The sequence below is a fragment of the Ruditapes philippinarum genome, unplaced genomic scaffold, assembly GCF_026571515.1.
Source record: "Ruditapes philippinarum isolate M1 unplaced genomic scaffold, ASM2657151v2 ctg104_1_1_1_1, whole genome shotgun sequence".
In the NCBI taxonomy this organism is placed as follows: Eukaryota; Metazoa; Mollusca; class Bivalvia; order Venerida; family Veneridae; genus Ruditapes; species Ruditapes philippinarum.
Window position 1 is genome coordinate 229456 of NW_026855603.1, and position 23045 is coordinate 252500.

General features: G+C 32.1%; 1 protein-coding gene across 3 annotated transcripts in view; it reads right to left on the reverse strand.

Annotated features, from left to right (window-relative positions):
• LOC132743857 (UDP-glucose 6-dehydrogenase-like) overlaps positions 1–23045 on the reverse strand; it is a 38230-nt gene that overhangs the window by 15163 nt on the left and 22 nt on the right. The window contains exons 1-7 of one of the 3 annotated variants that reach the window (XM_060732430.1): positions 23023–23045; positions 13615–13862; positions 10986–11123; positions 10100–10264; positions 5387–5584; positions 3127–3274; positions 1650–1679 (exon numbers count right to left, since the gene is read on the reverse strand). The exon at positions 23023–23045 is cut by the window's right edge and continues 22 nt beyond it. In XM_060732430.1, the coding sequence (XP_060588413.1) occupies positions 1650–1679; positions 3127–3274; positions 5387–5584; positions 10100–10264; positions 10986–11123; positions 13615–13773 (838 nt within the window). In that variant the 5' untranslated portion in view covers positions 13774–13862; positions 23023–23045. Of the gene's footprint in view, positions 1–1649; positions 1680–3126; positions 3275–5386; positions 5585–10099; positions 10265–10985; positions 11124–13614; positions 13863–15163; positions 15180–23022 lie in introns of those variants that run through there. The other 2 variants (XM_060732431.1, XM_060732432.1) reach the window with 2 other exon arrangements.

Genomic DNA, 23045 nt, shown 5'->3' on the forward strand with positions numbered 1-23045 from the left:
TTTTCTTTCGGTTGCCATGGCAACCAGAGTTCTGCATGGAATTAAATTCTTTGAACAATTTTTAAAGGTGACCATCAAAGGAACATTCCTGTGAAGTTTGGATGAAATTGGCTTAGTGGTTTATGAGGAGATGTCATTTAAAGTAAAAGTTTACGGACGGACGCCGGACGGACGGATGGACGGACACCGGACGAAAAGCGATCACAAAAGCTCACCCTGTCACTTTGTGACAGATGAGCTAATAAAAAGGAGGTATCAGTTGGGGTAATAGCCAATACAGTTTTCTCCATGATAAAATTCTGTAAGACATATTTTCAATAAGTTTGTACCGTGCATTTGTCCAGCAGGTGCACTACACTGTAAATTTAAGGAATATAACATAATAAAACATAATATAAACATAATCTACAACAATAAACTAAACTAACAGTACAACCAGTTGTTCACCTGAACTTTCACCTTATATTTGCATTTTAATGTCTAATATGACCCTACAAACTTCATAATCTGAAATAGTGTGTATGAAAGAATTTCTAAAATAAGTTGAAACGATGGGCATCAAGTGTGCTTTACGAAAGTTTTTTTTTTTTCAGCAAAATATATAACTAAATTAGAAGGATAACATAAATATGGCCAAGATGATACACGGTTGTTGTGGCCAGTGTGTAACATTGGTTATTCTTTCAGACTGAGACCGTATTGTAGTTTCATCATAAAATTTGTTAAACAATATAAAGAGAAATTTTTACAGCTGCAATGCATGGTGTTGCTATATGTAAATGTATTCTATATTTAGCAATGTTTGTTTTATCTTATTTATTAAAAATTATTTTGCTGGTTCATTGTTTTGTTATATTAACACAGTAAAAATGTAACATAGAGTGTTTACTGAAATTCTTGAAATGGAGGACAACCTTAGTGCAATTAAATGTCAATCAATGTATTGTATTTCAGATGGGCATCTTGATAGAATCACCATGAATTTCAGGCTTCAACTAATGCTGTAGTTTTATAATATAAGGCATAAAGAAACTTAAAAATATGATATTTATCATCTATGTTTATAGATAACTCAACTACAAGCCTGAAGTTCAATCTCAAAGAATGACTTATAATGAAATGACAGCCCTGCTACCTTGTGTATTTTAACCTTACTGAAAAATTTTGCGTGATTCTAAGCTGTTTATAAAGAAAGAAGCAAGCAATGACCCTTACAATTTTGTTCTGAATAATTAAATACATAATTATCTACATGTATAAGATCTTTTACCTAGATAAAGTTATTTTCAAATAATAAACTGATGAAGCAAATATCATGAATTTCCTAGTCAGAAAATCATCTAGGCAATATCTTCAGACATTATAATTATAACATGTGAAAACCAGTAAATATAAAAACTCAGTTTTCTACAATTCCTATACATTATATTAATATTGATACAGTCTATAATCAGTAATGACTGCTATTTCAGACAGCAAAGCATCAACATTTGTCTAAAAAGATCAGAAATGATCAATAAAAAATTTTTTTGCATAGTAAATTAGTAAAAATATAATTGTTTAAAAATTCAAAAATTGTATAACCCAGCATGGTTATAAAAGTTGTCCCACTTTATAGATACCTATAAATATGTGCCCTGGTAACTTACCAATGCTAGCTTTCGCAACTACTGGCAGATCTTTAAAGAATAATTTACAATGTTAATCAGGGCTTGACATTTCACACAGTAATTTCTTTGAGATTAATTAGAGAAGTTTCCTATATAGAGAGAATATTGAATGAGTGTAAAATTAATACGAAATTTATTGAACGAGTTGATTGAATTAAATTATGCGAGCCTCTGGCTAGCATAAGATTATTTTATTCAACAATTTCGATAAATTTAGTAATGAACTTATACGAATATTACATAATATTATGATATTCTATTTATCACATACCAATATTAAAGATCGTTTGAATTGAAAAAGAACCATTGGCCCACCTATAGTATAGTGCTAACATTTGAGCATGTCTTAATGCTATGTTTACATAATGAAAATGATGTCACATCAAAATATATGCACGGCCGTGCAATATGATTTTTACGGATTTGTTTAAGCGGCACAAGTGTGTGATAAATATTTATATTGAGTGTTCCGGTCAGTAAGAATTTCAGTGTCATTAATAGCTGACACTAAATGGCCAAAAGTCAAATAAGGAACCTCCAATCCTTTATGCCCCCTGTAACACCTATGTTAAATTTAAAGTTTGTTGTGTAAATATAAAATTAATTTTAAGCAAAAACAAAAGTTGGAGGTATAATTTCCTAGTTCTGATTGTTGCTTTACGTTTCATTTTCCATACATTTTTTTAAAAATAACATTTTAAGCATTCATTTTTACAATTTTTAAATTCATCATGATTTTTATGTATATAATTATAAATAAACAAGGATCAGACATATAACTGAAATGTTCAAGAACATTGCAGAAACTATTAATTCTTATATAAAAATTGTGTACACAGGTTAACATCAAATGAGAAGAAAACATGCAAATGTCTGCCATCCAAATTCTTTGGGGGATAATTGGAGGCAAATGTTAGCTATTTTTAAGACATATGAGAGGACAAATGTTTGCCACACGGCACAGTTAAAGAAGCAAGCAAATGTTCAGGGGTCCTAGAATCATAACAAGTTTCACAGACCCCCCAAGTGTCTGTAAAATTTGGCCATAATATGTGGAACATCAGGATTATTTTTTTTTTGGCTTCAATGAACTTGAAAAGATGAAGTATATTATGTTGATTATAAATATTGAAGGGAGGTGTAAAAAGAATACAAGTCATACTCAACAGAACACAAAAAAAATTGCGCAAATAACTGAAAATATAGTTTAAGATTCCACTAGTGTAAAATTTCTAGTCTTTCTATATATTTCGTAATATGCTGGCTTTCAGTTAAAACACTGGTTCAGATTGTAAATTTAAAATAGTGATAAAACAATCTATAGTAGACTGACGATACAGTGTTATAGTCTATATAATAATTGCTAATAATAAATATGTGTTAAATTATTTCTACAACAACCATAAAACAACAAAACATCACAAATGAAGAACATGATTGTACGATATAAACTTACCAACACTAGCTTTGAGGAATTTATTGCCAATTCTTGAGTCCATACCGACGGCATGTGCCACCTCGGATACATCAGCTCCTGTGTACTCACATACTGCTGACATAGCATTTATACTGGAGATTCTCTGTGCTAGGAAAGCATTTGCTGCCTGTAACGAACCATGGTCAAAACATATTAGTTGAGATATACAATACACATCTGACCATTATACACCTAAATTTCATGGGCACAGACAAGAATTTTTCTAAAGACTTTACCTATGCAAGTCAGCATAAAACTAGAAATGTGTCCATAGGACACGGGTGCCCCCATGGCGCCACTGTTCTGTCAATCTTTTTACTAAGTCAAGGGAAATTACTCTACAAATACTGGATAAATCCACAAGCAAAACCCCAGGTGCAAATCTAAAATATGCTGAGCAACCTGCCTATAAGGTTTAATGACTATGTCAAATCCTTTTTGGAAACTTGCGACACAAGTTGAAAATTGCAAAAATTTTCTAAGTGAAGGGCAATAACTCTAAAAATACTAAATAAATCCAGACGAAAATACCTGGTGCACAACTGCACATGCTAATCAATATTCCTGTAAAGTTACATGACTCTAGGTCAAATATATTTTGAGTTACCTGCGACACATGTTGAAAATTGCCAAATTTTACTAACTCAAGGGCAATAACTCTGAAAATACTAAAAATATCCAGACGAAAATACCCAGGTGCACAACTACACATGCTGATCAACATTCCTGTAAAGTTTCATGACTCTAGGTCAAATACTTTCTGAGTTACTTGCGACACAAGTTGAAAATTGCAAAATTTTACTAAGTCAAGGGCAATAACTCTGAAAATACTAAGAATATCCAGATGAAAATACCCAGGTGCACAACTACACATGCTGATCAACATTCCTGTAAAGTTTCATGACTCTAGGTCAAATACTTTTTGAGTTACATGCGACACAAGTTGAAAATTGCAAAATTTTACTAAGTCAAGGGCAATAACTCTGAAAATAATAAAAATTTCCAAACGAAAGTACCCAGGTGCACAACTACACATGCTGATCAACATTCCTGTAAAGTTTAATGACTCTAGGTCAAATACTTTTTGAGTTACATGCGACACAAGTTGAAAATTGCCAAATTTTACTAACTCAAGGGCAATAACTCTGAAAATACTTTAAATATCCAGACGAAAATACCCAGGTGCACAACTACACATGCTGATCAACATTCCTGTAAAGTTTCATGACTCTAGGTCAAATACTTTCTGAGTTACATGCGACACAAGTTGAAAATTGCAAAATTTAACTAAGTCAAGGGCAATAACTCTGAAAATACTAAAAATATCCAGACGAAAATACCCAGGTGCACAACTGCACATGCTGATTAACATTCCTGTAAAGTTTCATGACTCTAGGTCAAATACTTTTTGAGTTACGTGCGACACAAAAGTGAACAGACGGACGGACGGATGGACGGAAGGACGGACTTACTTAGCAGACGTGTTTGTGGGGTTATTCCTTTGATCTCTTTTTCAAATTTTTTTAACCCCATAAGAGCATTTTTAACCACATAATACATGTCTCTACGGAATGAACCCCATACAGAGTGCCTGTACATAAACCTAAACCTCATAATGTAGCTCTCGTCTGCTCGGACGGACTGACGGACGGACGGACAAGGGTAAATCTAAATGCCCGCCACTAACGTGGGGGCACAAAAACCAAATGACCCTTGGTTTGTACACATTTTGTAGAAACCAAAGTCATATAACAGTAAAACATCTTAACACAATCCCTTCATGTTTCTAACAAGAAAATATGTACTCAAAAGATTTTCTCTATCAGTCTAAGGAAATTTAAGTTCGTCCTTTAAGGCATAACCAACTTTGAACGCTGGATTATGATTTGCATAGATTGGTAGGTCTAAGTAGTATTACTAACACAACTTATGTGCCATAGGATTTTGGAGAAGAAGATTTTAATAGGTCTAATTTTTAATATCTGCCCCCCCCCCCCCCCCCTCAAAATATACAACAGACTGAAATCATATAGAACAGCTTTCAAATTTCTGTATGGAAGAAACATCACAGATAAATTCTGTCGTATTTGGTCAAGTTTTTCTGGGAGAATATCATTTGAATCAACTCTGCACTACAGACAGTCAACAGTCTAATTATCATTCATGGTCACTTATTTAATAATGTATACTGGTATAATACATTCTTGATATAAAAAAATGTGTAATAATATAAACTGACCAGTTTGGAAAGTTCTGATGACCATGTGTTCATTGTGATGACATTATCTTTAGGTACCCAGTGCATGTACACACTAGCTAGTGCGGCTATAGCTTGCTGCCCTTCCTGATTCTGCTCTCCACCAATCAAAACACGGTCAGGATTTAGAAGATCTTTTACTGCAGTCCCCTCAGCCAGAAATTCTGGATTGGACAAAACCTGAAATAAAGGTAGACGTTTTATAGAATGATATAATTACATACAAACTAACTTTATTATACTGACATTACATGTACATTATATATGAGTATATGATACAAGCTAGATAATTGATAATGTTAAGGTTAAACAAGAGCCAACGCCAGGCAGGTGCACTGCTCCATTTTTTTTTTCTTTTTCTAAATTATCAAAAAATATTAAAACAAACATATTTGAAACAAGGGAGACAATTCAATAACAAAGCATTGCAAATGTTAAGTCTTTCTTAAGACAGTCATGTTCTTATTGAAAATATCTTTTATTAGAATAAAAACATAACAATTTTCATTTACTGATTGCATCACGGACTATCAATCAGTTCTCACATGAAATATCTTCTTATTCATTTCAAAAGATAAGATTTCAGTTTTCTTAACATTATACATTAATATTGATTTTAACCTTTCTAAAATAACATCAAAGTAAAGTAAATATGTAAAGTTTTTGCTTAATGGCCATATTGATGTAACAGATTGTTTAATGGTTACATATAGCTAACATATATACATTATCCCTCACATTAAAGATCAATGAAAACTTAATTAATGCACATTATGCCTCAGAAATGAATAAATTTGATCTTCTTTTGGAAGAGCAAAGTTAATAATGTTTAAATAATGGTTTTTGGAGCATTTTAAAAGCTTATTACTTGAAGAAAGTAGCATAGAAATTTAATCTATTTATCATTATAGTAGCAAAATGTAAGCCACATCGTATTTTGACTTCCGTACAAATTATTTAATCACTATAATTGTGCTAATTGCCAAAAAGCGAACAGACGGAAATTATGGTTAAGATATTAATAAGTTAGGCAATGTGTACCTTTTTGGAAACTATAAAAGAACACACAAAAAAAAGCTTTCGAAAATAAAAATAAAATCGATTTGTGAGGCAAAATTGCAGTCTTTTCAAAAAACCATTGGCGCTGACTGGTATATAAGCTCGTGTAAGCTCAAGACATACCCTTGTCAACTGTTATACGTTCTAGCCAATAAAAATGCAAAATTTTCAAATAATCTTCAAAAATGTAACTGACATGTGTTTTGTCATCTGAAAGTGGCATATTCTATGAGTAATCTATGTTATATTATGTTATTTTGATTATGGAGAAAATATTTCAACCACACATACATGTAGTTCATTTCTTTGTTGATAATATATTTAACTTTTTCTTTTCTTTATATGCACAAACTCGACTTCTTTGCCATCAATCAAGTGACTCAAAATGCTACAGATGTGGGTTTTTAAGCTACTGTCTAGTAAAACATAGAGGTATTTCACATAGACTGTAAAGGGCCTTTAAAGATGGAGGTAAACTCAAGAATAATTCAAGCTTCAAAACACAATACTGCAACATCTAAATTAATATTGCAGGAAATAGCTGGTTATTGAAAATACACTTGCTTTTTCAAATTTTGTAAATTCTTAAATAGCGTAGCAATACAAGAACCCCAAAGTGAATTGTATGCTACATTTTTTACATACTGTATGAGACATGCAAAAATAACCCACTCTTTACTGTAGACTACGTATACAAATTTGTTATGATCCACCCATTACAAGATACACACATATAAAAATCCTTGTAAATACCCCAGCAATATAATGTTATCTGTATATAATATCTCATACTGTATAATTTCTGCATCATTAACTTAGTTAACACCCATTTAATATAGCTAACATATAGAGGGTACATTGATGCTATCACATACATAAAGTGGAGTTATGTTCTTACTTTAAAATGAATTTTAATGAATTTTATAAATGAATTATCATAAGAAATATATTTTACTTCACAAATCAAGGCAATTTGACATAACTGTGAGAAAGTTTATTAGAAAATTTAACTAATTTTGGTACTTAGCTGACAAGGTAATTTAACATTTAGTATAGGTTAAAGTTTATTAGTACGTATCTAAAACATTAAATTGATCAGATGTGGCACAGCTGCGCAACCAATTTTATTTTATAAATACATACCAATAAACTTTAACCAGCTTAGTGTTTTACATTATTTTTGTAAACAGTCGATTTACTAGACTGATTCACAGCTTGCCAACTTACCAAAGTAAATGTGTTACGATTCATTTGAATTACTGCAATCCTATTAGACAAAAAATAATTTCAAACACTGAAACTGATTAATGTTTCAACTGGAAATAAGAATTCCTAGTTTTTATTTTATTTCATGACTTATACTACTAGGGAATGTGTTTTTATATAAACAATGATTATCTTATATCAGAAAACCACTGTACCTATATATTCCATATTTTTAAGAGAATAGAATCAAGTTAATTAGGGGGAAATGACAGATTCAATAAATGGACATAGACCAGCAGAAATTAAACATGTCAATGCAAGATGTTGCAACAGAAATATAGTATGCAAAAAGAAACACAAGAGCGATCAGTGATCATATGTGTCGCCTCATGATGGCCAATTTCATGTTGGGACAAGTTTTGTGACAGACGGACAGACAGATGGACAGTGCACAACTAGCCTTGGTACTGATCATTCCTGTAAAGTTTGGATAAAATTGCACCAGTAGATTATGAGGAGTAGTCCGGACAAGCTTTTGTGTATCTGGAAAACACCTTTTTATCGAAGGGCCATAACTCGGCCAAAAATCATTCAACAGGAAAACCCGTGCAATATGCGCAAGGACTTGAGCTACAGATCAATCCTGTACAGTTTCATTGAAATTGCATAAGTGGTATAAGAGAAGTAGTCGGGACAAACTTTAAAAATAAAAATTATTAAAGGGCCATAACTCTGACAAAAATCATTGAACTGGAAAATGCTGACATTATGCACAACTAGACTTGGTAGTGATCATTCCTGTAAAGTTTGGATGAAATTGCACCAGTAGTTTATGAGAAGTAGTCCGGACAAGTTTTGTGACGGACGGACAGACAGACGGACGGACAGACAACGGAGAAGTGATTCTTATATGTCGCCACTACTCCGTAGAGGCGACACAAAATATGGCAGATTATAAATCCTGCAGAAATAGGTACACACAGTATAAAGTATACAAGATCTTTTACAGTATACAATGTATCATGATAATCATACAGGTCTAATTACAAAGATCAAAGAAGCAAATGTTGAGTCTTTAGTCAACTTATACCATATTATAATCAGAATTTACATATTAATTACAATAATTAACCCTTTGCCACATGGACATGTGTTTAAACGTATGTGCAGATCCAGATCAGCCTGTACATTTATGCAGTCTGATCCTGATCTCCCGACTGTTCACTTTTAAATTCATAAAAGAATTTATGACTGAAAAGCAAACAGTGGAGATCCTAATCAGACTGCACAGAGGCTGATCTGGATCTGCACTGGTTGCACATGCCATAAAATATGTTTGTTTGGGTTTTACATCACATCGAAACAGTATAGGTCATATCGCGACGTTCCAGCTTTACTGGTGGAGGGAGACCTCGGGTCAGTCAGGTGCCCTTCCGTGCATTATTTCAGGCACAAACGGGCACCTGAGTAGAACCACCGACGTTCCGTAAGCTAGCTGGATAGCTTCCTCACTTGAAAGAATCCAAAGTCCCTGTTGGGATTCGAACCCACAGCGGTGAGGGGCAAGTGGTTTGAAGTCAAAGACCTTCACGATTCAGCCATATGTACCCATTTGGTAAAGGGTTAAGTGGGTTATTTACAAATCATCAGAATTCTTAATAGAAACTTCAAATCTTAAAGAGAATAAAAACTTTTCCTTTATTAATGTCTGTTATATAATTCTCTTGTACAACTGTAACTTTACTATAAGGAAATTAATAAAACTGATTTCCTATCAAGACAATCTATGTACATATGTAATTAAGATTTTTTTATTGATTGACCTGTCATCATAATCTATCTTGTCACCTGATCTAAAACACATGTATATAGTGGAGACAGCTGGTATTATATGCTATATTATAAGTCTATCTTATATTGTACTTGATCATATGTATATAGAAATATAATCTGAAAAATGAACATCTGTACATAGACTGCCTTGTTGTTTATTGCTTGTTTTTGTTGTTGTTGTTTTTTTTTAAAACTAAATGCTGTTTTTTTTTTTGCTGTTGTTGTTTTTATTTTTGTTTGTTTCTTAACATTGTTTATTTTCATTTAAACAACTGCTAGTGTTTTTAATATTTTAATTAACCTACAGGTTAATGTAACTGTATGTTCTACTGTTTATAGCTGCTTTGTTGTTTTTATTTTTTGTTTATTCACTGCATTTTATTTTGATGTTGTTTTATTTATTTATTTTTTCTTATTTTCATTATAAAATCTGCTGGTGTTTTCTATATTTTATTTTAAAGGCTAGAACAGTCTGCATGTAAAATATCAACAATACATGTAATTATAGCATGATCAATATGATGCAAAATGCATTTCAACTTTTTATGATACCATACTATTTGGATAATAGTAGGAAAATGCATGTTACTTATTTACCTGATATTTGACTCCAGGTTTCTGATTGGCTCTCAGAATATTACTGATACTTTCAGCAGCTTTGACTGGTACAGTACTTTTCTCTACAACAATTTTAGACTGTGCTGACACATTTGCTATCATTCTAGCAGCTGACTCTATGTACTTCAGATCTGCTGCTCTTCCCTGATAATATACAAGTAAACAATGTAACAGGTTAAGAAGTAAACAATATTACAGGGTTAAACTTAACAGACTGGGACCTTTGTTATCTTGAAGTCATAAAACTAATAACAAGTCAAACTTATCTGATTTGATTGGATTGAAATTTGAAAACAGATTTGAGAATGACCAATGTCAGTTTTACTTTTCAGAACAAGTCTCGAATGGAGGCTTGGACCAGTGGTTAATGCCTCATACAAGTAATCTAGGATTGCTGACTGCGTGGGTTCAAACCCTTCCACGGGAAAACTGTTGTTTTCTTGAGGAAGGAACTTATCATTCATTGCTTAATACTGGTTGGTTCCAGGAACAGATTTGGGAGTGTTTCAATTAGCTTATAGCTTCCAACACAATCAAACTAAAATACACATGTAAATTTATATAAACTACAACAAGTCTCTGGATTTTGTTTAGTAGCACTTCAACAAAATGACAACATGAAGATTTCAATTACTATAGATTACACTTATACAGCAATAAAACAATCACAAACATTGACTAACATACATTATGTAATTACAAACAGTTCAATTTTACACAATGACCATGATACCAGTATATCATGTCATAGAATGGAATCAAGTGACCACATTCATGTATGAAGATTTTATTAACTACACTTTATATAAATACTACAATTTAGGTGGAGAACACTATTATTACATGTATAAAAAGAAATTCTCACCTTTCCGAGGCCATAACTTTTGGTAGGTGTATTAACACAGATGAATATTAAGTCAGCATCATTGATGGCCGGGTTGATATCTGTAGAGAAGAACAAATTCTTGTTCCTCACTGACTTTACTATATCATCTAAACCAGGCTGAAATTTTGAAAGTTAGGGTATAAGTATGGTATTAGTTTCTTATCTCAGATAATGTGCATTTATTAAGTGTATAGGGTCTGCCGTAACAGAAATAATGTCATATATGGTTATAAACTACTTACAGTAATTGTCATATCATGTCTGTATATCACCCTTTACAGTAATGTAATGGGGGACAGTAGTGGATTATCTTCCCTTGATAAAAACCGAGGTTAACCAAAATTTAAGTAGGTCCAAATATTTGGAATCCTTTGCTTTTATCGTTGAGTTTTTATATAGAACGGTTGAAAAAATATGTCTTTAATCAAAATTATTTTACACAGATGGCAATCAACATAATATTTAAACCCTTTAAGGAAAAAATGTTTAAAATTTATGTCAAACAGATTCTACATCTTTATCGTAATATCTAATCTGAATATTAACAAATGATTATAATTAGCCCTAAAATTCAATTCAGTTTTTGCTACAAAAGAAAATAGGCGATAAAGTCCGAGTAATCCAATAGCTTAGGACCTAAATCTATTTTTTAGGGAGTACTCAGGGGAGGTTATTCACTACTGTCCCTCCATTAAACAAGAGGGCCATGATGGCCTGAGGTTGGCTCCCTGTAAATTAAGTTGGCCCGGGCAGGGCAGTTTTTTAAACCCACAGGGGCTTTTATTTTTGAAACAAACTTGGAAAAAGACCCCATTAGAAGATGATTCAAAGTTTGTTTTTAGTTTTTACTAACACATATAATAAAAAACAATTACCTGCCCCCCCCCCTCCCGCAGGGCCCAATTTTAAACCCAAGGGCTTTTTTATTTGAACAAACTTGGTAAAGACACCAATAAGAAGATGTTTCATGCTTAAATATCTAAGTTTATTGGGTTTTTTAAAGAAGATTTTTTTATGCTTTTTACTATACAAATATATCTTACAACAATGAACCCCAAAAGGGCGGGGCAGTTATGACCCTAGGGGCTTTAATTTGGAAACAAACTTTTTGTGACACTTACTAGACAAGATGTTTCAACGCTTAATATTACTTAACTCTAGCTTTTTCGTTTTTTTCAAAAGAAGATTTTTAAGTTTTTTTGCCCTATACACATATAAGGAAAATCACAAATGACACCCCGGGCAGGGCCAAATTTTGAAACCCCAGGGCTTTTTAATTTGAACAAACTTTGTAGACACTCACTAGAAGATGTTTCATGGCTTAATATCTAAACTCTAAGCTATTTGGGTTTTTTTTTTCCATAGAAGATTTTTGAAGTTTTTTGCTATACACATATAAGGAAAATCAATTACCCCAGGGCGGGGCAATTTTTTGACCCAGGGCATTTTTTGAACAAAACTTTGTGGTAAGACACCCATTAGAACCATGTTTCCATGCTATAATTACTTAGCTCTATGCTCTTTGAGTTTTTAAAAGAAGATTTTTTAAGTTTTTAGCTATATGCATTTAGGGAAAATCATGACCCCCTGGGGCGGGGCCAATTTTGACCCCAGGGCCTTTTTATTTTGAACAAACTTGGTAGACACTCCATTAGAAGATGTTTTTCAATGCTAAATACCTTTAAGCTCTAGCTCTTTTTGGTTTTTTAAAAAGAAAGAATTTTTTAAGTTTTTTACTATAATGCATATAGGGGAAAATCAATGACCCCCGGGGCAGGGGCCAATTTTTAACCCCAGGGCTTTTAATTTTGAACAAAGTTTTGGGTAGACATTCACTAGAAAGATGCTTCATGCCAAATAATCTAAAGCTCTAGCTCTTTTGGTTTTTTAAAAGAAGATATTTAAAGTTTTTTCTTTTGTTGCCATGGCAACCAGAGTTCTGCAATGGAAATTAAATTCTTTGAAACAATTTTTAAAAGGTGACACCCAAAGGAACATTCCTGTGAAGTTTTTGGGATGAAATTGGGGCTTAGTGGTTTATGAGGAGATGTCATTTAAAGTTAAAAGTTTACGGACGGACGGAATGGCCGGACGTTTGGAACGAAAAAGCTGATCACAAAAAGGCTCACCCTGGTCACTTTGTGACAGGTTGAGCTAAAAATACAACAGACATTTCTTTATTTCATTAAAACATGGGTGGTCCACTGTGTTTTTCCATTAATAAAAGTTTCACAGGTAAAGGTTAAATGTACCAAAAAATCCCAAAAGAATGTCTAACTGTAAAAAAAACCCGTGTCTAGGATCAAATCCCCAATAAAGGGCCCAAAATTTACAGAAAATTCTACAAAATGGCCAAAAATTCTATTTCCTGTATAAAAAAATCCTGCAGAATTTACCTTCATGATTGACCACATGTCAATAATAGCTACTCTATTTTTATTTTACCATGTATGGTTTTGTCATAAATGTAAGTTTGACTGTATTTTCTGTTGTAACACATTCTGTAAATGCAGACATATAAAGCAACATTAAATTATCTAACCTCAAATATAGGTAAAACTAACCTCAAATATAGGTAAAACTAACCTGAAATATAGGTAAAACTAACCTCAAATATAGGTAAAACATCAGAATTCCACTGTGAGATCCTCTCTTTACTAAGGTCAACCACTGTCACCTTGATGTCCGGACATTTATATGCTATCACGCTACATGTAGGACCGCCCACATATCCCGCCCCTATACAGCATATACTCTTAACACTCATTCTATATTTATAGTGTAAATGTCCCTCACAAAATGTTCGCTATACTTAAACCAAAGTCCTGTATTCCTGAGATTAACTCCAAAGTTTAACTGGAAAAAAAAAGAACCAACATTTCAATTACTACATCATGAACAATTGATGTTAATATTTAACTTAATGTATTCAACAAAATTTCTCGTGTGAATCACATTAAACTGGTAAAATCTGGGAATAAAAACCTTATTCACAGTTAACCAGTAATTGGAAACACTTGTAACAAATTTAATATGCTTTTACACCAAATGTAAATAAATCACTCAAATAAACCTTAATCAAAACAAGCCTTTGTAGTATAAATCTTAAACTTCAATAGTGCAATAACTGATTATCTCCTATAAAAATTTAGAAGAAGTTATTGTGTTATTGCACTTAGGTGACAAAATGTTATGCTTCTATTTTATATTATGTATATGAATATAAAAGTGTTGTTAAAACATCACAATGATACTACTAGTACTACCCCCAAATTCCATGTCATTTGCTAACACTCAATCCCTATATGCAGAAACTAGGAACTTTCTTATCTATTTGTGACAACCAGACATAACAGTGTAACCTTCAATGTTACAACATTTACAAGCAAAAACTAACTGCCTACATGTTATAAATGTACATTGTTTAAAAGCACTTAATAACATTTATTTCAGACAGAATTTAATGGCAGCGTGTTGTAAACATTTAATCCTGTTAACACAGGTTTGTTATTAAATGAAATTTAGTTCAAAGCCAGTAAAGATGTTAACATTATAACAGGTTATAACAGGTTTTTCAGGGGATTAAAATTTACAAATTTACAGTCCAAAAATTGTTGTTTCCCCAAAAAAATTTAAAAATTTAAAATCCTTTTTGAATTATTAAAGAACAAAAAACACATGCTTAAAACTATCAACAAAGTGGTTTTTAGAATTCTTAAAAGAAATTAAATTGGAAACTAAATGAAAATTTTTTTTTAGCAATTTTTCAAATGTTTTTACATAATTTACCACTGCTATATGTAAATTTCCCTGTATATAAGAAACATGAAAAGTTCACACTATTACGGATATTAAGATTTACAAAGATCACATTTCATACAGAATAAAGTTCACAATTTTTAAAGAATAAAGTTAACATTTCATATTAAATAAAGTTCACAATTTTTAAAGAATAAAGTATACATTTCATTTAGAGTTAAGTTCACAACTTTTAAAGAATAAAGTGTACATTTCATATAGAGTTAAGTTCACAATTTTTAAAGAATAAAGTTCACATTTCATATAAAATAAAGTTCACAACTTTTAAAGGATACTCTAATGTATATTACATTTTCACCTCATGTAAATTTTAAGATAATAATTACACTCATAATCACCTTTAATAGATAATTACTTTCAGCTAAAACATTATAATCATACAATTTGTATACACATCCTTTTCTAGTCTTGCTGATGACACTGTAGTAATATATGGGTTATATTTCCAATCATTGTACAATATAACTTATGTAGTGTATTGAATTTATATATCATCTACTTCAAATATTTATAAACTACATTTCTGACTAATGTTTATCTGCTTCAGTGAACGATAAGAAAAGTTAAATACCCATTATACAATATACATCCACACCCTTACAATTATCCACCCTGTAAAACAACATTAACATATATTTTTATAAAATAAACTGAATATTCTATCATATATATTAAATTTTATGTTAAATTGTGTGTACATGTATGTGACCAGACCAGACTAGTCTCACAGAATTCAGCATTGTTCTGGATGTTTCCTAATGTCTGTCACTGTTTTAACATTCAGCTTTGTATTTGTTTAATGTTTGAACAAGTTTCATTATTCATTTCTGGGCCAGTTATCACTTTTTGGCACAACTATGATGTGTATTAGTGTCTTTAATACACTTAGAAGAGCTAATAATACCATTTTCCTAAAAAAAAAATTAATTTTGATATTTCTTTCGGTGAAATTCCTGTCTGTATTTCTACTGTATAGTAACTTCTACAGAGTTGTTTACCTTTTGTATGTATAAAGTACACTAGAATCTAGAAACAAGTTTTATTTTCATTTTTTTTTTTGGAATGAATTTGTCATATTATTTCTTTCAATTTCAATAGTTAAACAACAGGGCTATGATGGCCCTGAAGTCGCTCACCTATATATAGGCCCCACGGAGCGGGGCAAGTTTAAACTCCTGGGCTTTTATTTGAACAAACTTGGTAGACACCCATTAGAAGATGTTTCATGCTAAACATCTAAGGTCTAGCTCGTTGGGTTTTTTAAAAGAAAATTTTTTAAGTTTTTTCTTTACACATATATTTAAAAACAATTACACCCCTGGGGCAGGGCCAGTTTTAACCCCAGGGCTTTTATTTGAACATTCTTTGTAGACACTTACTAGAAGATGTTTCATGCTTAATATCTAAACTCTAGCTATTCAGGTTTTTTCGAAGAAGATTTTTAAGTTTTTGCTATACACATATAAGGAAAATCAATGTCCCCTGGGGCGGGGCCAATTTTAACCCAAGGGCTCTTATTTGAACAAACTTGGTAGACATCCATTAGAACATGTTTCATTCTAAATATCTTAGCTCTAACTCTTTGGGTTCTTTAAAAGAAGATTTTTTAAGTTTTTACTATATACATTTAGGGAAAATAAATGACCCCCTGGGGCCGGGCCAATTTTGAACCCAGGGCTTTTATTTGAACAAACTTGGTAGACACTCACTAGAAGATGTTTCATGCCAAATATCTAAGCTCTAGCTCTTTGGGTTTTTCAGAAGAAGAAATTTAAAGTTTTTTCTTTTGGTTGCCATGGCAACCAGAGTTCTGCATGAATTTAAATCCTTTGAACAATTTTCAAAGGTGACCACCAAAGGAACAATCCTGTGAAGTTTGCATGAAATTGGCTTAGTGGTTTATGAGGAGATGTCATTTAAAGTAAAAGTTTACGGTCGGACGACAGACGGACGACGGACGAAAAGCGGGACGACGGACGAAAAATGATCACAAAAGCTCACCCTGTCACAAAGTGACAGGTGAGCTAAAAACTGTGTTTGTACGAAATACGCTTAAGCTCTTATAATAAAATCAAGCAATTTGTGCTAAAAACCTACTTTCACTTTTGCAGTTAACTGCAAACTCATAATAGGTCATGTGACACTCATAAATTTAATCAGTTGAAATCATAGGCAATTTTGTTACTATATATAGTGTATTAATAGAAAGTCTTTCCTAGACATTAAACTAAACAACAGTAAAATAAGATAGTACACGACCTTAATAAAGCAGACCTAAAGTTAAAAGCATTCAACATAATATTTACAAGACACATGCTGGATGATAGTTGATGGAATGTAACAGATTTCCCACTGACTTAAATGTATCTATGGTGTGTGTCTGTGAACAAAAAACTTTAGCAAATATGATATTATGTCTAGTTAAAAATATTATCTATTCAGAGTCAGTGAAAATAAGTAAATGATTATAGCTATCATTCTCTTTGTTCTTATATATTTTTTATGTATAGTACTATAGTATGCTTGACAAAGTTTTTCAAGTAAATCAAGGTAGAGTTTTTGTTCTTGCACACTGCAATTCCTACCAATGTGCTCAGTCAGCTTTTCTCAGTGTATGAAGTTAAATACGTACTTTTGGAAATTGGAGTTATATAACACTTTGGACAAAGTTTGTTAAGTAAATCTGATAAAGGGTAATAATTTTATAGAGTTATTGTCTTCAACATTGCACTTCCTAATGTGCTCCATCAGTGTATGAAGTTTGAAGAAAATTGCTTTTTAAAAGTAATTTTGGAGTTATGATCCAGAAAAACTGGGATGCACAGATGTCTGGATGGAGACCAATTCTAATATCCCCTTTGTCTACAAAGATCCTTCAATGACCCTACAAAAAGTTTTGAAGAAATTGCACAAGTCAGCAGTTTCTGAGGTGTAGTCCAGACAAGCTTCTGTGTAGCTGGCTAGACAAAACAACATCTTTTTATTCAAGGGCCATAACTCAGCCAAAAATCATTCAAGCTGAAAACCTGTGTATTACGGCAAGTACTTGAGCTACCAATCAATCATGTAAACGTAACAGTAAAGTTTGATTGAAATTGCAATAATTAGTGGTACAAGAGGAGTAGTCCAGACAAAGTTTATTAACACCTTTTTTATTTCAGGGCCATAACTTGGCCAAAAATCATTCAACAAGAAAACCTGTGTAATATGCCCAAGTACTTGACCTACTGATCAATCCTGTAACGTTTCATTGAAATTGCGTTAGTGGTTAAGAGTAAAAAATTACGTAAAAATTGTTTGAAAACAAGTTTAAACTTTAACCATTGTATTGTAACAGATGTCTTAGTCCAACTAATTAGACTTGTCAAAGAGACACCGAGATAATTTTGGACGGGCGCTGTCTTTTTTCCAAGTCCAACCACGAACTGCATTTTTATGCACGGACGCTTCCCGATTAGAAGTTGTTGGGAGCGAAAACTAGAAAAGTTTTAAAGAAACAGCCTACATTACCTGAAAGAGGACCGTTTTTTATGTAAGGTTCCAAATTATCATACTTCAAAGTCAAACATAAGTCTAAATATTCCACTTTATTTTTTTAAATCGTTGAAAATTATTGAAAGCGGCCATATTGGAAGCGGTGTCATGGTGAAATTGTGACATTTCATGGTGTAACACAGGTATCGGTGGCAATCGATTGTATACGCAAGCCTTATAATACAATTTGTTATTGGTGTGAATTATTGCAGGAATAACTCTTATATTCACACACGAATATTTCAGCATTAAAAATAAAATGTAAAAAGGAAATTCTGACAACCTTACTTAGAAATTAAATAGTTTATGATGTCCGACATAAGATCATTAAAACTGTCAAATTAGAAATTATACATCTGTGATCATTAGGTGAAATTTCTGAACTGCCTTTGATTCCCCACATACGAAAATACAATGTAATTTTAGGTATATCTTAATGAATTATATTATAAATACTATACATGATGAAGCAAAGAAGAATTTCAATTTGTATTACACTCCATATCAATTTCTAGTTTATTATCTTAAAAACAATATTGAGGACAGTTGCGTAGGAGAAGAAGTTCAAAGCAACCAAAAATAACTTAAACTTCTGAAAAAAAAACCCTTAAAATTTCACACTTCAGTGCCTTTTCTCAAGTTAAGAAATTACAGCTCTCAGTAAAATGCAATTGTTGCACAGATATGACGGGGTTTATGATAAAAAACGCAGCAAGTGGGAATTAAGTGACCGTAATTTAGACGTAGAATAACATAACAATGTAAGACAAGATAGTCTGCTTAAATTACTGTAGTCGTCTGTTAGAACGACTGCAGGGACTGCGTTCAGGGCGAAGTGAGGCGAAAACTTCGCTGTAAATATTCTCACTTCGCCCTATATGATCGAAAAAGCAAAAATTCTAGACGCCCTAAAATCTCTATGAAATGTCTGACATGTACATTTCTCCACTCGATAATACTGCCTGGAGGCAGATTTAATTGTGTAATCTGATGTAATTAGCACACATGCTGAAGCGTGGCCATAGCGACATTTGGAATTCACACTTGGAAACCCACGTACATCGCCAAAAATAGCGCATTGATTATACGGTTCCCCTATATGTCTTGTTTGATTTACAATATCTCATATACGTTTGTTATCACCATTACATTTATGATAGTAATATTAATCATTAAAACTGACGTAAATTGATAGAATTTGGATAATTATTATGAATAAGAGAACTTTTCTTCTTAGTAAATTGCATTTAAAAGTTAGAGTCAGAAACTATTGAACCTAAAAAAAATTAAAAAATGTTGTGTTGATGTAAATGAAATGCTTAAATAAACTTTATTGAGCAACTAATGCTTCATTAAATATCATCATAGCGATTTTCAAATACACATTTGTTTATTTTCCATGCCATATACATGTATATTTTATATGCATGTACATGTATATTTTGTAAAATAGAATAAGAAAAAAAAATCCAATGATATAACTCGATTTGATGATCACTTCTCCCTAAATTTCAAAACTTCCCCCTATTTTTTCTGAAGGGAGAAGTCACTTCTCCCTAAATTTTCAGTCCAAGGTAGTCCCTGGACTGTCGCAAAATTCCATGTTATCTAGTGCCCGCTTTTCATTTCAAACGGCACCTCGAATGTGTCACATTGAAAGTTCCATGATTATCTCCGTATTTTGTACACATCTGTGGGTGTTGACTAAAAATTTCAACATTATTATGTTTAAGTTATGTTTAAACCGACGCAATGGAGCACTTGCACCTACCAGAGCCGTCTTGGGCACTTATGTGTATTTATGTTTCGGTTTTGCAGTTTTAGGCGTTTTTTGTGGGTGTTTTAAGACGGGGAGATAGGTGGATAAGTTTTTTTCTATTTTCTTTACATTTCTTTGCTTGCTTGCCGAACCTTGTATTAATAATCATTATGTGTTTGTTACGGTTCGGTATACATGTATAAAATATGTTAAACAAGATGAACAAGGAAAGGTGACGTTCAATGAACGCAACCCCAACACGACCCACGAACAAGAACCATTGGCAAGGAGCCCAGGAGGATCCTAAACAAAAACAAGACAGGGCGCAAGGGAGAGCACGGTCAGGCTTTTTACTAAAATGATACAGTAACATATGAAGAAATAATGGTAACTGACAAGGAAATCAAAATCAAAGAAAATAAATGAATGATTAATAGGGCCTCTAAGTAAACGAGCACATGGGAAGGGGATAGGAAATTCAAGGAAGGGGGAGGGGGCGAAATAAAGAAATAAAACTAGGGGCAAAAGGAAGACACTTACCATAGACGAGAAAACAAAAGACACAAACAAAAGTGCACCAAAACAGTATAAAACAACAAGACATACACCTTAAACATGTACAAGTCTCTTAATCTGTTCATTTGAAAATTCTTATCTTCTCAATGACCTTTTTTAATATCCTCTATTTAAAAAAAATCTATTTCAATTAAAATATGTGACCCTTCCCTTATAGTTACACAGCATATGGCTGGATCACAATAAAGTTCCTTTTAGTAAATTAATAAAGTATGTCAAGAAGACATTAACCTTCATCAGTAGGTTTGATATGGTATTATTTATCGGCAATTAGTGAAAAAGAACTCTTGAAATATTATTTGTACAAATACTGAATAATTTGATGTGCATTCAAAGTTCCCATAAATATTAAATTTCTTTTACGTTCTTAATTGTCATATAAATATGCATGTATAAATGAAGTCAGTATTTTTTGCGAGAGTGACATTGGCAGTCATTAGCAGTAAACAAGAAGGCAAACCACCTATTGATAAGTGTTGATCACATGTTACTGTAAATTAAAACATTTAAAAAATATTAAACAACAGTACTTGTACCTATTTGCTACCATTGCAGTTTATGTTAAACACATTGGTATTTTTTCATTAGTATTTAATAATAAACAAATTTATTACAAAATAATGAAAAGATTTATTTCCCCTATATTTTTTGCAAGTTAATCTTCCTGCGTTACCCAAACTTACCTGCTAGACACACTGGTAGGTACTACCAGCTTTCACGGAATCGATTTTTTACGATGACGTCATAACCAGAGCTGCATTACTGGTACTGATACTGGTACTGCAGTACGTACTGCAGCAATTTTGCAAGTACTGGTACTGATACTGAATTACTCTTACAAAATTTTGCTACTACTGGTACTGGTACTGCATTACTGTCTTAAAAAGTGGTACTGCTACTGCATTACCCAGTACTTTTGGTTTTGATAGAAATTAAAAATAGCATCAATTTTCCTCATAAAATAAAGCTGTAAATTACATTAACTATATTTTATTTTTGTGAAAAAGTAAGTTATCAAATCTAAAGATAATTTGCTGCAATATTCCTTCAAATGTTAACATAGTATCCATCATAAAAAGCACCAAAGACTTTAAGTAAATAAACAGACTCAATAACTCTTTACCCTAAACTATCCTTATTAATATCTTTTATTACTTTGTATTTACTAGTAAAAGAGCAAAATAAACAGTAATTAATTTCTTCTATTCTAAATAATCCCATTTTAAGTGAAAAAAGTGACATTGTTAGCACCATAAAAAGTTGTCATTTACTTTGGTATAAATTGAACAGAGGTGTGAAAGGCAACAAAAGACTGTTGTGTTTTAAATGAAAGATGTTTGCATTGTATTTATACACTTGACTGGTTACTAAACAATTAGATATGACATGAATATATGTTGTAAATATTGTTTGTAAAAAGTATGTTAAAACCATAAAGTTGTAAATATGTTATGTTAACTTTAAAGTAAATGATTTTATTTCTTTGCTGAATAATATTTGCAATTATTTGTTTGAGACTGTATTTATTCAAACTTTGATGAATATATAAAAGTTATGGTACTGATACTTAATTACTTCACCAAAAAAAGTACTGGTACTGCAGTACCGAGCTAAAATCTAGTACTGGTACTGGTAATGGTACTGCATAATTTGCCAAGTACTGGTACTGGTACTTAAGTACAACACCCTTAGTACTGATGCAGCTCTGGTCATAACATGTCCGCCAAAGATAATGTAGACAGTACAAATTTGAAATTAATCGAATGTATGCGTTAAGACAGGTACAATCTAATATTTTTTCTAGGAGAAGTTAGTACAAGAATTTATATTCTATTGATTTTTAGAGGACATTGAAGTTACTTTCATGTTTAAGCAGTAAAAATCAGTCCAAACTATCGATAGTGTTGCCGGTAGATTTTCGGTGCGTAAAAATGACAGTTAAAATTAGGCGTAACGGTTTGACAGTAAAAAAAAAAGTCTGTAAAATGGGTCAAACCGTTCACGCCGAATTAATTAGGCTACAGATGTCTCATTTGTGTTTAAATATTAAAATATTTTTGATAGTGTTGTTTACAGGGGTGTATAACGTTGGGGGGGGGGGGGGGGAGAGAATCTGACCCCAAATGACTGTGAAATTTTCTTAAAATAAAACTGATATAGATCTATAGATTCTATACTGCAGAATAGAATCTATCTCCGAAATATTTTCACATCCGATTTTATGTCTTCTATGTAAAATCAAATCCTCGTTAAGAAACACATCTTTATAAAATATTTTTGTTTTTATCTACTATACTTTACAAATAAAACAAAGCATAATAAACTCACATTACATAAACTCCTTAATTACT